This window comes from Vipera ursinii (genome assembly GCF_947247035.1).
Source record: "Vipera ursinii genome assembly, chromosome: Z".
Taxonomy (NCBI): Eukaryota; Metazoa; Chordata; class Lepidosauria; order Squamata; family Viperidae; genus Vipera; species Vipera ursinii.
The window spans coordinates 31,896,883-31,911,852 of record NC_139517.1 but is presented as its reverse complement, the minus strand read 5'-3'; the positions used below and the strand labels follow the sequence as shown (position 1 = coordinate 31,911,852).

The 14,970-nt window shown below is 39.2% G+C and overlaps 1 protein-coding gene across 1 annotated transcript; it reads right to left on the bottom strand.

Moving 5' to 3' along the window:
- Positions 1 to 3,459: 3,459 nt before the first annotated feature.
- Positions 3,460 to 13,747, bottom strand: GIP (gastric inhibitory polypeptide; the record flags this gene model as incomplete). Its single annotated transcript, XM_083376506.1, has 4 exons — positions 3,460 to 3,529; positions 9,392 to 9,526; positions 11,578 to 11,697; positions 13,674 to 13,747. 4 exons carry the CDS (start codon positions 13,745 to 13,747, stop codon positions 3,520 to 3,522), a joined length of 339 nt encoding a protein of 112 aa, XP_083232632.1. The 3' UTR covers positions 3,460 to 3,519.
- Between the last annotated feature and the right edge of the window lie 1,223 nt (positions 13,748 to 14,970).

Genomic DNA, 14,970 nt, shown 5'->3' with positions numbered 1-14,970 from the left:
CGTCATCAGCATGCGACAAGCAGGAAGTTCGCCTGGGTTGATAATTTTCTTCAATTCGCTCATCGCTCCAACAAACAAGCTGTTTGACTTGAAAGGTAGAAGGTTTCTTCCACTTTATTTGTCTGACACTAAAATCCTAAAAAGGGAACGGAGGCTAAAGAGAGAAATCTTCGCCAAAGCCCTTGTGACATCTTCAATCGACCTCCCCCAACCTTTTGCTGTCTCTACAGGCACCGGACTGCAGCCCCCATGAGGCACAAACTTCCGTGCGGGACTGTAACAGCACTGGTGGACGTCAGCCGAGGAAGGATGTTCAGAACTATAATGATAAAATGCTGCACGCTTTCGGAACAACCAGATGAAAGCCAGAAAATAGGCACTTTAATATTGTAATAAATACTCATATGTCAAAATTACACAACTTGTTGGAGAAAGAAAGAGATATTTCTCTCCCAAGTTAAGTCTTTTTTCTAAGTGCCTGGCCTTTACATTCATAAGACATGCAACTTCAACAAGTAAAGAAATGGGCTGCAGCCGTAGCCTTCAAGAATTTTGAGGAAGTGTTAGTTTTTCTAATATGAGAGATTAAATGTAGTTGGTTAATTATTGTGTGAATCCAACTAATATGGTTGGTTTATGTTTCTGTATTTTGTGAACTCCAGCAGATGGTATAATTTAGTAAAATATGGTCCAGCTAATAGTGGAGACACAACCGTGGTGTCTTATGAGCCTTCTTGAACTTTTCCAGATATTTTGGGATCTTAAGACCCAAATCTCTCAGTGTTGGGAATTTTAGGCCAACATATTTGGAGAGTGCCAGTCTGGGGAAGGATACTGTTGAACATGCCTCATCACAAAGTTTATAGGATTGTATAATTCCATGTACTTATTCCTTGACAACAGCACTTTTCTGTTTTGACTTTGTTATTAGCTATGCCTAATAAATCCTATTTTCCCCATTGTGTAAACTATCCCACTTCTTCAAGATGTATGTAATCTGTACAGGTAGTTGATTTAGAACCATTTGTTTGGTGTCCCTAAAGTGCTTTTTCAAGAGGCAACTGGACTTTTTTGCTTTTTTTTTAAGACTTTTTGCTTCTCATCCAGAAGCTTCTTCATCTCTGACTAGATGGTGGAGAATGGAAGTAATCCTTTGAAGGGTGCATGAACAGATTTCCAGAAAAATTGCAGACTACAGGAACCATTTGCACTTTAGTTTGAGATGCAGACAACACAGACTAATCCCTAGCAGCCTGCACCTGTGTTCAATAGTGAAGGAACACAGGGAAGAAAACATCCTACAGCACAGCTCCACATTACAATCCTTTCAGCAGTTCCAAGAAGTCTCCACACCCATTTGCACTACTCTGGTGACCCTGAGGACACAGACAAAACCTCCAAGTGGTCTCCATGACTATCTAAAGCAGGAGTGTCAAACTGCCAGCCCACGGGCCGGATGCCTCATAGCAAAACCCCATTGCCAGCAATGTCAAAAAAGTTGCAATACGTCACGACACATCACGTAACATTGCGAGTTTGACACCCCTGCTCTATAAGTGCAAATGATCAGCTGTCAGTAAGGAATGTAAATCCTTCCATTCCCCACCATCCAGTCAGAGCTAAAGAAGCTTCTTGATGAGAAGCAAAACATCTTCAAAGAAAAACAAGAAAATCCAGTTGAAAAAGCACCTTTTGGGACAACCATGACCTGGATGACTGAATCTTCATAAGCATTTGTTTGGTGACTGTTCAATATTACAATGGCACTGAAAAAAGTGACATGACCAGTTTTCATAGACAACTGTTGCAATATCTCCATGATCATGTGATCAAAATTTGGGTGATTGGTAACTGGCATGTATTTATGACAGTTGCACTGCCCTGAGGCCAGGTGATCACCATTTTGATCTTCCCAACTGGTTTCCAACAAGCATAGTCAATGGGGAAATCAGATTTGCTTAACAACTACATGATTTATGTAACAACTGGGGCAAAAAAGATTGTAAAATGGGGCAAAACCTACTTAACAACTGCTTTGCTTAGCAATGGAAATGTTAGGCTCTATTGTGGTCGTAAATCAAGGACTACCTGTAATACTTTGTCCCCCCATTATATATAAGGTGTTTTGCTGTCACTGTCCTATTGTGAATTTACTTTCTCCCTCTCCTCCAACAGGGAGAAGAGTCGGTGGAAGAAGATTGGAAAAAATTCAAGGATTATTTGAAGAAATATTGCTATAACAACTAGTTTGAAATGGACTTGGAGGTGTTGGTTGTAGTTTTAGAATTTAATGTTTAGTATTAAGGATAATATGAAATGATTGTTAAATGATAAGAAATTAAATATAATTAGATATTAAATACGATTTAAAATTACGAAATAGAAATTGCTAATGATGATTAATGAAGAAACGCAGATAGGGGGGACTCGAGGAAGTCACCCAAAAATGATTAGAAAGATTAGGAATAACGGAAGCTAAGTATTCTTGTTGTATTTTTGTTGATTGTATTGTTTATGTTATGTCTTGTTTTTTTTAATATGTATATATTTTTTTGTTTAAATATATGTTTATATAAAAGCAATAAAAATTTATATAAAAAAATATTGTGAATTTACTTTCAAAGTGTGCTTTGAATGCTCCAGGCTGTTGTGAGCATGCTTCATTTCTTCTGGTGACAGGCTGCCCCCCCCCAAAAGGCCATCTCTTTCTCACCATTTGCCCTCTCTATCTGCTTCTTGTTTCTGTGTTCCTTTTATATCCCTCATCCTATCCTTGAGACCAGATTCTCTTCAAGCTTGCAAGGAGACAAGGAGAACAGGAGACAAAAGCCAAACTCTGCAACTTTAGTTGAAGAAGAGGTTGTCCATTTATACTAATCTGCTTTCACACGATATATATTCTGAAATTTATTCTGCTTATTTAGAGATGCAAAAGCTCAACTTTTTCTCATTGCAGCATCCAGAGAATTAGAGATTTTTGTTCCTTATTTGCAAATTTCTCTGCAATTCTCAGTTTTGAAGATACTGTTTTTCTCTCCTAAATTGTTTTTATTTTTCAGGATAATTGAAGGATCTGACCCTTAATTGTCCATAACCTCTGACCAGTTGTCTAAATCTAAACCTATGTTTGAGATGAACGTTAGAAATCTCAAATCACTGAATGACTTAGAAATGGAATGCGAAGCTCTTCCAGGATTTTATCCACAGCCTGTAATAGATCACCAGTTAACAAATAATGAGCTTTTCCAACCAGATACTCTTTTGTTTGTTGGACTACAAGCTCCATGAGCATACTGACTGGGAAAAATGACAACTATTAATAGCCTCTACTGTGGTCCCTAACAGAAATCCCATATCCCCATTTCTGTTCTTATTGAATAACAAGCTAAATCATTTCTTGACTTGAGAATAAATCATTTATTGTCAGTGTCAGTAATGACAAAGTCATTAATAAAGGGTACAAAATAGAAAGTTCAAGTTGAGAAAGGGAATGTAGATCCAGCTTTTTCCTTTAGGAATCTATGGAAACCTGAAAAATTATAAATGAGGATGGTAAAAAATCTAGTTTGGTAATAGCTTGATGATTTGAGGAAAAAGAGTATATGATCAGTACAACCATTTTTATCCATATGTTATAAATCCGAAAAATTTTTTTCACCTTGAATAGTTTAAAAATATTGGTTGAATGACATTTCTGCAAATGTCCGGTCTCCAACCTTCGTTTTCTGGCAAAGGTTGTTGAGAGTGTGGTGGCGCATCAGCTTCCCCTGTTCCTGGAGGAAACTGATTATCTGGACCCGTACCAATCGGGTTTCAGGCCCGGGCACAGCACGGAGACGGCATTGGTCACGCTGGTGAATGATCTCTGGCGGGCTCGGGACAGGGGTCATTCTTCTGTCCTAGTCTTATTAGATCTCTCAGCGGCTTTTGATACCATCGACCATGGTATCCTACTGCGGCGTCTCAGGGGGTTGGGAGTGGGAGGTACCGTTTTAAGGTGGTTCTATCTCCTGGGCCACTCGCAGTCGGTGTTGACAGGAGGGCAGAGATCCGCCCCAAGGCCTCTCGTTTGTGGAGTCCCTCAGGGGTCAGTTCTCTCTCCCCTCCTGTTCAACATCTATATGAAGCCGCTGGGCGAGATCATTCGTGGTTTTGGGGTGGGGTATCATCAGTATGCTGATGATACCCAACTTTTTTTCTCCACCCCGAACCAACCCAGTGATGCCCTCACCGTGATGTCCCGCTGCCTGGAGGCAGTCCGGGTTTGGATGGGGAGAAACAGGCTTCGTCTCAATCCTGCCAAGACTGAGTGGCTGTGCATACCGGCTTCTCGGGTTAACCAGACTATTCCATCATTAACGATGGGGGGTGAGGTGTTACCCCCCGTTGATAGGGCTCGCAACTTGGGTGTCCTCCTGGATTCGCGGCTCAGTTTTGAAGACCATATAGGAGCCGTGACCAGGGGTGCTTTTGCCCAGGTTCGCCTGGTGCGCCAGTTGCGACCCTACCTGGACCGAGATGCCCTACGCACAGTCATGCATGCGCTCGTGACCTCCCGTTTAGACTACTGCAACGCTCTCTACATGGGGCTGCCCTTGAGGACCACTCGGAGGCTTCGGCTGGTGCAAAATGCAGCCGCGCGAGTTGTGATGGGGGTTTCCCGTTACTCCCATGTAACACCTCTGCTCCGTGAGCTGCATTGGCTTCCAGTTGCCCTCCGGGTGAGATTCAAGGTGCTGGTAATGACCTATAAAGCCCTAAATGGCTTGGGTCCAGGATGTCTGAGGGAACACCTGCTGCCGGCATCAAGTTCCCTTCGTCCTGTGCGCTCCCACAGGGAGGGCCTTCTCAGGGTGCCGCCGGTAAAAAAATGCCGGTGGATAACACCCAGGGGGAGGGCCTTCTCAGTGGATGTGCCTGCCCTTTGGAACCAGCTGCCTGTGGAGCTTAGGACTGCCCCCGACCTTCGATCATTTCACTGAGACCTGAAGACCTGGCTCTTCGAGCTTTCCAGCCCAGGCTGAGTTTTAATTGGGGTTTTAACTAGGGTTTTATATGTTTTATATTTTTCAGGGATTTAGTTTAATCTTTTTAATTGTTCTTAATTTTTGTATTGACGTTTTTTATGCCCTGTAAACTGCCCTGAGTCCTACGGGAAAGGGTGGTATATGAATTTAATAAAATAAAAATAAATAAATAAAATAAATAATTATAGTAAACAGTATCTCTTCCCCCTTTTAAAGCAAAAAATGTATGACTACTGATCAGCAACGATGAATAATATCTGAGAGGTCCTATCACATATATCTTGACTGTGGATCTCTCAGTGGACAGGATATTGTTTTTGTGTTTCAATGAAAGACCCATGAAAACTACCATGTGTTTTTATGTACAGTTGCAAGAAAAAGTATGTGAACCCTTTGGGATAACCCTTTGGTTATTACCTATAAAGCCCTACATGGCCTGGGTCCGGGCTATTTGAGGGAACACCTGCTGCCGGCATCAAACGCCCTTCGCCCAGTGCGCTCCCACAGGGAGGGTCTGCTCAGGGTGCCGCCGGTGAGAGATTGCCGGTGGGTGACACCCAGGGATAGGGCCTTCTCAGTGGGAGCGCCTGCCCTCTGGAACCAGCTGCTGGTGGAGCTGAGGACTGCCCCCGACCTCCGATCATTCCGCCGGGGCCTGAAGACCTGGCTCTTTGAGCTCTCAGGCCCAGGCTGAGGAGAAATTTTTAACTGGGGTTTTAAGTATACAGGGTCAATTTAATATTTTTTAATTTGGTTTTTTAACTTTTGTATGGTGGATTTTTTAATTCCCTGTAAACCGCCCTGAGTCCTCAGGGAATAGGGCGGTATATAAATGTAACTAACTAAATAAATAAATAAATTACGTGACGTTTTGCATGAATTGGCCATAAAATGCCCTCTAAATGTCATGTAAGTCACAACAATAGAAAAACACAGTCTGCTTAAAATAATACTACACAAACATTAGCTGTTCTCATGTTTTAATTGAACATAAGATGGAAACATTCACAGTGCAGGGTGGAAAAAGTATGTGAACCCCTAATGACTTCTCCAAGGGCTAATTGGAGCCAGGAGTGAGCTAACCTTGACTCCAATCCGCGTGATGATATTGGATGTGTTGCTGATAGCTGTCCTGCCCTTTAAAAACACACACCTGTTTTGGGTTTACTGGTCTCAAGAAGCACTGTCTGATGTGAACCATGCCTCGCAGAAAAGAGCTCTCAGAAGACCTACGATCAAGAATTGTTGACTTGCATGAAGCTGGAAAGGGTTACAAAAGTATCTCCAAAAGCCTTGATGTTCATGTGTCCACGGTAGGACAGACTGTCTACAAATGGAGAAAGTTTAGCACTGTTGCTACTCTCCCTAGGTGTGATCGTCCTGTAAAAATGACTGCAAGAGCACAGCGTATAATGCTTAATGAGGTGAAGAAGAATCCTAGAGTGTCAGCTAAACACCTACAGAAATCTCTGGCACATGCTAACATTTTTGTTGACACATCTACAATAAGGAAAACAAAGCCATTGCTGTCCCAAAAAAATATTGCAGCACGTTTGAAGTTTGCAAAAGAGCACCTGGATGTTCCACAGCACTACTGGCAAAATATACTGTGGACAGATGAAACCAAAATTGAGTTGTTTGGGGAAAAACACACAACACTATGTGTGGAGGAAAAAAAGGCACAGCACACCAACATCAAAACCTCATCCCCACTGTAAAACATGGCGGAGGGAGCATCATGGTTTGGGGCTGCTTTGCTGCCTCAGGGCCTGGACGGATTGTTGTCATTGATGGGAAAATGAATTCCAGAGTTTATCAGGACATTTTGCAGGAAAACGTATGACCATCTGTCCGCCAACTGAAGCTCTGCAGAGGTGATGCAATAGGACAATGACCCAAAGCATACAAGTAATTCAACAAAACAGTGGCTTCAACAGTACAGAATACACCTTCTGGAGTGGCCCAGTCAGAGTCCTGACCTCAACCCGATTGAAATGCTGTGGCATGACCTTAAAAGAGCGATTCACACCAGACATCCCAAGAATATTGCTACACTAAAAAAGTTTTGTGAAGAGGAGTGGTCTGAAATTACTCCAGATCGTTGTGCAGGTCTGATCTGCAACTACAGGAAATGTTTGGTTGAGGCTATTGCTGCCAAAGGAGGGTCAACCAGTTATTAAGTCCAAAGGTTCACATACTTTTTCCACCCTGCACTGTGAATGTTTCCATCTTATGTTCAATTAAAACATGAGAACAGCTAATGTTTGTGTAGTATTATTTTAAGCAGACTGTGTTTTTCTATTGTTGTGACTTACATGACATTTAGAGCGCATTTTATGGCCAATTCATGCAAAATTCCACATAATCCCAAAGGGTTCACATACTTTTTCTTGCAACTGTACAGTTGATTTGGTCCTGTCTTCAGAACAAGGAAGATGGGAACAAAAGACTGATTTACTCACACTAGCTTACAGAGGTCAGCAAAAATCAGAAACACCAAAAATTCTTGCCTCTGGTTGTTCTTCCATTCAACTGAATCCATTGGAAAGGAAAGTCTACAAGAGAAAGACCATAGAATCTCAGAGACTAAGACAAGCAAATAAAAGAAAGAGTTATTAATTTGCTGGATGGAGCTGAGATAAAAAAACCCCAAAATTCATAGTTGCTCAGGCAACCAAAAATATTAGGCCAGCACCTAGGAATGTGGTGCGTCTTTCAGTATGCAAAGCCCATTAGGGTATTTCATAAAAATGTTATACTTGATAGATATTTCTGTCTACAGCATTTAAAAGATGTGTGGAATAAAAACAGGTAGATTAAAAACAGATCAGTCTTTGGGGAGGGGAAATGAAAAAAAAGGCTATCAGTCTGTCATAATGATTGCCAGATGAACTGTGGGCTCTATATCTTCAATAATTAAATACCTCTAAAAATTAAATGTAGCTAATTATTATTTACATTACACCATTCTACCCAGAATAGTGCTTAAAAATATAATATGCACAATGTATATAAATGAATTAAAATATAATGAATACATTACAAAATTCATGGAAATAAAATCTATGTGGTCACTAAGAGTTGACACCAACTTGTAATTGGTTACAACCATCAAACTTAATCTGTATCACAGAAGAAAAACCAATTCAAGAGCCTAAATTAAAAACTATTATACTCCCTTTGTATATAGCAAAACTGAAGTTTATGCCTAAATTGTCTCAGTAAATATACAAAATGTGAGTTGTACTCTTCACTTTTATGATATTTTATTTTCAGTCTTTCGTGCCTTTGCTTTTGCTTAACTGAACTGTTGTTCAAAATGAAACTATATCGGAAAGAGATCAGACTGGAACCAAGCTCATTCTTCATGGAAATTGTTCTGAGTTTTAAAAAAACAAATCAAGAGGAATCTGATAGCATCTTCTCTGAATACTGTAATAATGAATTTTATTAAAAGACTTATTCCATCAGATGCCTTGGTGGAGCAGTGGGCTAATGCCTCCTTAAGTAACACCAGCTGCCTGTAATTAATGCAGGTTCGCATCCCACCAGGCTCAAGGTTGACTCAGCCTTCCATCCTTCCGAGGTAGGTAAAATGAGGACCCAGATTGTTGGGGGCAATTAAGCTGACTTTGTAATAATGCCGCTTGGGGTGTGTGTGAAAGCCCTAATAAGCAGGCATATACATAGAACGAAGGCTACTGCTAAGCTTGTAAGCCGCCCTGTGTCTTTGGAGAAGGGCGGGATATAAATGGAATTAAAATAAAAAATAAAAAATGTAACTAGCTATGCTTGCCAATACAGGGGAAGAATACTCAAGAAGAGACACACGAGAGAAATGCCACCTTTAATACTCCAAAAGGCAGATGCTTCCTTCCTCTCCCTGAACATTAGCTGTTTGAAATCTCGGGGTGGAACTGGAGAAACCAGGAAAATTTTAATATGAATTTAATGTCTCCCCATAGCCTCAAATTAATTTGGAATTTCCTGGAAAGTTAGAAAATAGAAGAAAAAGTAAAACTATCTGTTAAAAATTATCACATATCCTACAAAGGCTGGATGAAACGAAGTAAGTTTGGGAGGTACTTTCTTAAAGAATTGTTTCTGTAATCACAGCCACTGTAGTTTGTAGACCATGGTTTCCAAAGCCATTGTAGTGAAGTGGTTAAAATGCATTATTGCAGTCATAGAGTTCCCACAGTCAATGTTTTTCTTTCCTAATGTAGGTTTGATTGGGGCTGACAACAATTGTAATCCGAAATAATTGGAGGTGATGTGGTTGATTAAGAAGGCTGGTTTTGCTTCTAATCTGGAATGCAAACACTTCTCTTGTGATAAAATCTTCAGTGGTTATCTTTTCTCACCTCTGCTTTCCTATGATTTGCAAAAGCCATCCAACATAGTCCTTTGCTTCCTGAGTCCTTCCAGCTTCATTGACTTGATTCCTTTCATTTGACATTGTGATACCAGTTTCTCTCTTGGGTAGTTCAAGTTTGTTTCTGGGGTGCAGAGGGGTACAAAAGCTGTAACTTACGGTTTCTAAGGAGTGCCATTCCAATAGGTATCTACTAATTTATATCCTATTTTTATCTAAGAACTAAAGGAAGCAAACATATTTCTCCTCCCATCTAATTTTATCCCCACATTAGGGCTGTAAGAATATTTTGAAGAGATTTTTCTGCTGTAGTCTTGCATTTTTCTGCATTTAATCCAATCCTCTATTATTTTCACTATTTGCTTTCAGTCTAGAACAGAGATAGTTGATTTTTTTCCCCTCTGGGCCAATATTTCGTTAAGATTTTGGTTTTTATTAAAACAACAAAATATTTCAGTAATAATGGTGATGATATTATGTCCCTTCAAGGATGGATACAGTGAAACTATTATATAATTGTTGTGGTTCAAGAATGTCTTTAAAGGTTAAGGAATGGGTTAAAGATACTTGTGGATTATGCTATATATTTTATTTTATTTTTAGTTAAAATCAATAACAAATTGTACCAATACTGCTCAGCAGATTTCCATGTCTTTGGAGCCATTGAAACTTTGGGCTGCCTTTGATCCATTGGCTGTATTTTATTTATCATTGCTATATCACTTCAGTTCTGAAAAACTTACCTGTCTTTATAGCTATCCATCTAATTTTATCATATTACCGTAAGTTCCCTCTTATTTCTGAAAAGCTCATATAGCATCCAAAGAGGTTATTCCATTTAAGAATCATAATGACCTTATAAGAAATTTTTGCCCATTTATATGGCACTCTGTCTGTGAAGCCACACTAAATATGTGTGAATTCTTTCTTCCTTTAAAATATGTCCAGTATAGTATTGGGTGAGGATATTTTGCAAAGTTACAGCACTTAATCATAACTAGAGGTTGGTTTACCTTGAAGAGTTTTCCTAACCACTGAAACTCAGTTTTTAGTTCCAGAAGATCTGAGCTAATGTCAAGGTCACATATTCATTTCATTTTTCTTTATATGTTAATTATTTCTAGCAATTAATTGTATCAGGAGGTACAATTTGGAACAGCTCATAATAATTATGATCTGTTCCAAATTGTATATTATTATTATTATTATTATTATTATTATTATTATTATTATTATTATTAATAATAATTTCTTGGTGTACTCATAAAGTGAATTAATGTAAATGAGCACATGCAATACAGATCTTAGACAGTGGTGTTACTTAGATAAGAATCTTGGGTAAAAAGTTGAGGAATTTATCAAGAGATAATTGCAAGGCCATCTAACTTTTGAGACCCCACTATAATATCATTAAGTCTAATTCATTATATTAATTAGAGTTTAAAATTGCTTTGCTGCATGAGTGATTTTATTTATCTCCAGGCTAAAACAATGGATACCATAATTCATGCCAAAATGGGGGCAGGGGGAATGACCAAAATCTAAAGAGGGGCTCAAAGCTTCTAAAACGTTTATAATTTGAGCCCTAGGACCTCACCTATTCTTTATAAGATTGCACAAGACTTTGGTCATTTATATTTATAATTTGAATATTGGATTTAATTTTGTCAATTCATAGACACCATCCAGAGAAATTGCAGATATCTTATATGCCTACTCCTACTTAAAATGTCTTGCTGAATCATAGTGAACATTTTATACAAAAGAAAAGCATATTGTATACATGAAATACACCGTAGGCTTTTGTTAATTTTTGGTTTACAAATCACAGATTTTTTTAAAAAAAATCTTTCATACCAACATCTAGACATACAGAGACGTCAATTATCACAATGGAGGGAGAATTACATGAGTTGCAGCACCAAGTTGTGCATGAACATACATTTTAGCTGAAGTCAGTCTTTTCCCCCTGAAATTCATTTCTCCAATGTTACTGGGCATATTGTACAGTATTCAACTGGCTCATTTTTAACACTGCTATGAAATATAAAACAATAATGAGCTTCTTACATGATTTTCCTTTTCTTGTACGTGCACTCAACTTTTCAAGTTACAGATTAACTAATATATTCTTTATCCTGGATAGATCAAAAGAAATCTGTGATATTGACTTACTCATTCTTGTTCTCTCTATGGTTCAAGAGCCACTCCACAAAATTCTTCTTCAGCATGTTGTCCAAAGTTTGACTGTAATCATTTGCCAAAGTACCCTCAGAATACCGCCTTAGATTTTCCCTAAGAATACATAGGAAAACACATAGGCCAAGTTTGCATATTGCAACAAGATATGGTCTGGATAACTATGGTTTCTTGAACAAAAGCTATTTTATTGGGTTTGCCCTGCATGACAAGCTAAAACTAACCCTTTATGCTGAGCACAGTGACTGAACCTAATCAAGTATGTACTGTGAGAAATCAGTTCCTCTTTTCAATTTAGGGAGATAAATCTTCTAACAATTTATTGATTCAACATGGTTTGTCACATTAGGAATGGATGCAGGGGAAGTACAAAAAGGGAAAGCCATTAAAAAAACTTCAAATGATCATTTGGAAGACCATCTGAATTCAGCTTTAAGATCTGAGACTTCATCAGTGGAGGTTTTAAGAAGAAATTGGACGAGCATTTATCTGAAATGTATAGGAGCAAACTTTCAAGCTCTTGGCAGCCAATGAAGGGACCGATCTACCGATCTACCCAGCCCCTAGAGAGCTAAGACAGGACCAGTCTAGTGAAACTTCAGGTAACATATGGCAGAGTGACAGCAATGAAGTGGCCACCATTTTGCCAAATTTCTATCTCATAGGGATCATGGGTACAAATTTTGAATGCATTCTATGAGTTAGCCTAGTTTGGCTGAAAAATTGTTATCCTGCGATACACCATTTTGCACAGTTGAAGGTGATAATTAGAATAGAATAGAATAGAATAGAATAGAATAGAATAGAATAGAATAGAATAGAATAGAATAGAATAGAATAGAATAGAATAGAATACAGCTGGAAGGGACCTTAAAAGTCTTCTAGTCCAGCCCCCGGCTTAAACAGGAGAACCTATACCATCTCAGACTGTCTAGTCTCTTCTTAAAAATCTTTAAACAAGAGTTTCCAAACTTTCAACATCTTTTTTGTGATTTGGTGACCAAAACTGGCTGCAGTATTCCAGGTGTGGTCTTACTAGGGTTTTATAAAGCGGTACTAATATCTCGCATGATCTTGATTCTATGCCTCTGTTTATACAACCTAGGATTGTATTAGCTTTTTTGGCGGCTGCTGCATACTGTTGATTCATGGTTAAGTGATCATCCACTAGGACTACAAGGTCCCTCTCACAGTTACTGTTTTTAAGCCAGGTCTCGCCCAGTCTGTACTTGTACCTTTGATTTTTCCTGCATAAATGTAAAACTTTGCTTTTCTCCACATTGAAACTTATTTTGTTGGACAGGGCCCATTGTTCAAGTTTGTCGAGATCTTTTTGGATCCTGAGTTTTTTCTTCCGGGGTGTTGGCTACTGCTGCCAGTTTGGTGTCATCTGCAAATTTGATGAGTTCCCCTTCAATTCCCTTCATATAAGTCATTTATGAAGATATTGAAGAGTACTGGGCCTAAGAGGGAACCTTGTGGTACCCCACTGCTTACTTCTCTCCATGTGGATGTAGTGCCGTTGAGGTTATATTTAGTAATATATAAATGCAGATGGAGCTGCTATATCTTTAAGTGCCCTGGTTAAATATGTTGGGTGAACATAGCCATTTTAAAACATATTTCACACATGTAATATAGAAATACATTTGATTAACCAAGAGTAGCATTACTACAAGGGACGCGGTGGCTCAGTGGGTTAGGATGCTGAGCTTGTCGATCAGAAGGTCGGCAGTTTGGCGGGTCAAATCCCGAGTGCCGCGTAACAGAGTGAGCGCCTGTTACTCATCCCAGCTTCTGCCCACCTAGCAGTTCGAAAGCACGTCAAAACGCAAGTAGAAAAATAGGGACCACTACGGTGGGAAGGTAACAGCGTTCCGTGCGCCTTTGGCGTCTAGTCATGCCGGCCACATGACCACGGAGACGTCCTCGGACAAGCGCTGGCTCTATAGCATTACTATACAGGTAGAAAAATGAAATCTAGTTTGATTGCTCAGTATTGATGCAGAGGTAACTTCCTAATGAAAGTGACAAAAAATGAATGATCAAAGCATCCCTATTTGTATATTTACCTGATGCCATTTTCTTCCATCAGCACAAAACTGAGAGAGATCAGAAGGAGAGAGACAACCTTGAAGGCTACCATGTTCACAACTGGAGCTCTGCAATTTAAAAGCATAGGAAGAACTTGAAAGAATTACTTCTACTATGAATTCTCCAACATATAATTTTTCAGAAGTTGTGTACAGAATTGTAATGCAACCTTGTACATTTGCACCTAAATGCAATAGTAGACAGAATGAGGCAGGTGCCACAGATGCTATTTTTCCTGACTTTCTAACTGTACTAACCAGTCTTCTGTAACCTGGTGCCTTCATGCTGTGCTAATTTTAACTTATATAAATCTCAGCCAACAGAGAATTTGGCAGCTGAACTCCACCCCATCCAGTGATGAATTTCAGACGAAGTGAAAGACTCTACTCCCTTGCCCACATTAAAAATAATATTCCAGCACGAATAGTTTTGTCTTATGTGTGTAGAATGGGAAGGTAGATGCCATCTTGTCCCTTGCCCTGTGGATTAGCATTGTCCTCATCAGTAGTTACAGCCATACATGTTTATCAGCAGATTGTCATCTTTCTACATGGCAAGCTACTGTATATTCCCACACACACCACCTTAAAGCATTTATGTGGTGCTGTTTTGCTCCATAAGTGATGGATTTTGTGTGTGTGTGTGTGTGTGTGTGTGTAGGAGTAAATTAAGACTATCTCATTCTGTGGAGGTAGAAACTGCTCACATCAGTATTGTATCAAAAACTTCAGCACTTTTGTAAACCACTTCACTCAAACATTTGGGAGGAAGATACTTTCCAACAAAGGAAAAGATAGTAAAATTGTGGGATACAGTGCTGTTCCATGAACATTAGTTATGAAATGGCTGTGGATTGTTGTTCTCATTGTGTAATCATTCCATTAGGGATGATTATTTTGTTTGTTTTAAATGAGAGTCAACCACCCCCTCTGTCCTTCAGAACCCATCTGCTCATTCTACAGAATGAGACTAAGGTCCACTAAGCTAAATTCCTGTATAAAGGCACCATTATCTAGGATGTATTTACTCTGTGAAAAGACTGTTTAACTCCTGCCAGAAATTCTGCTGCACATTTTTTGCTTAGCCAAGTGTTAATTCAATTTAAGGAAAGAAAATTTGCTTTAGGGTTTTGTTTTGTTTTTTGAAAAACCTGAATGTCATGGAGAAGCCATCGGGAAAGGAGGACTTGAAGAGGAGCAATATAAATCTGGATAACAATTAAGTAGCCCACCTCCATCACCTTCACCATCACTGCCATCTCTCTATTTCAAATCT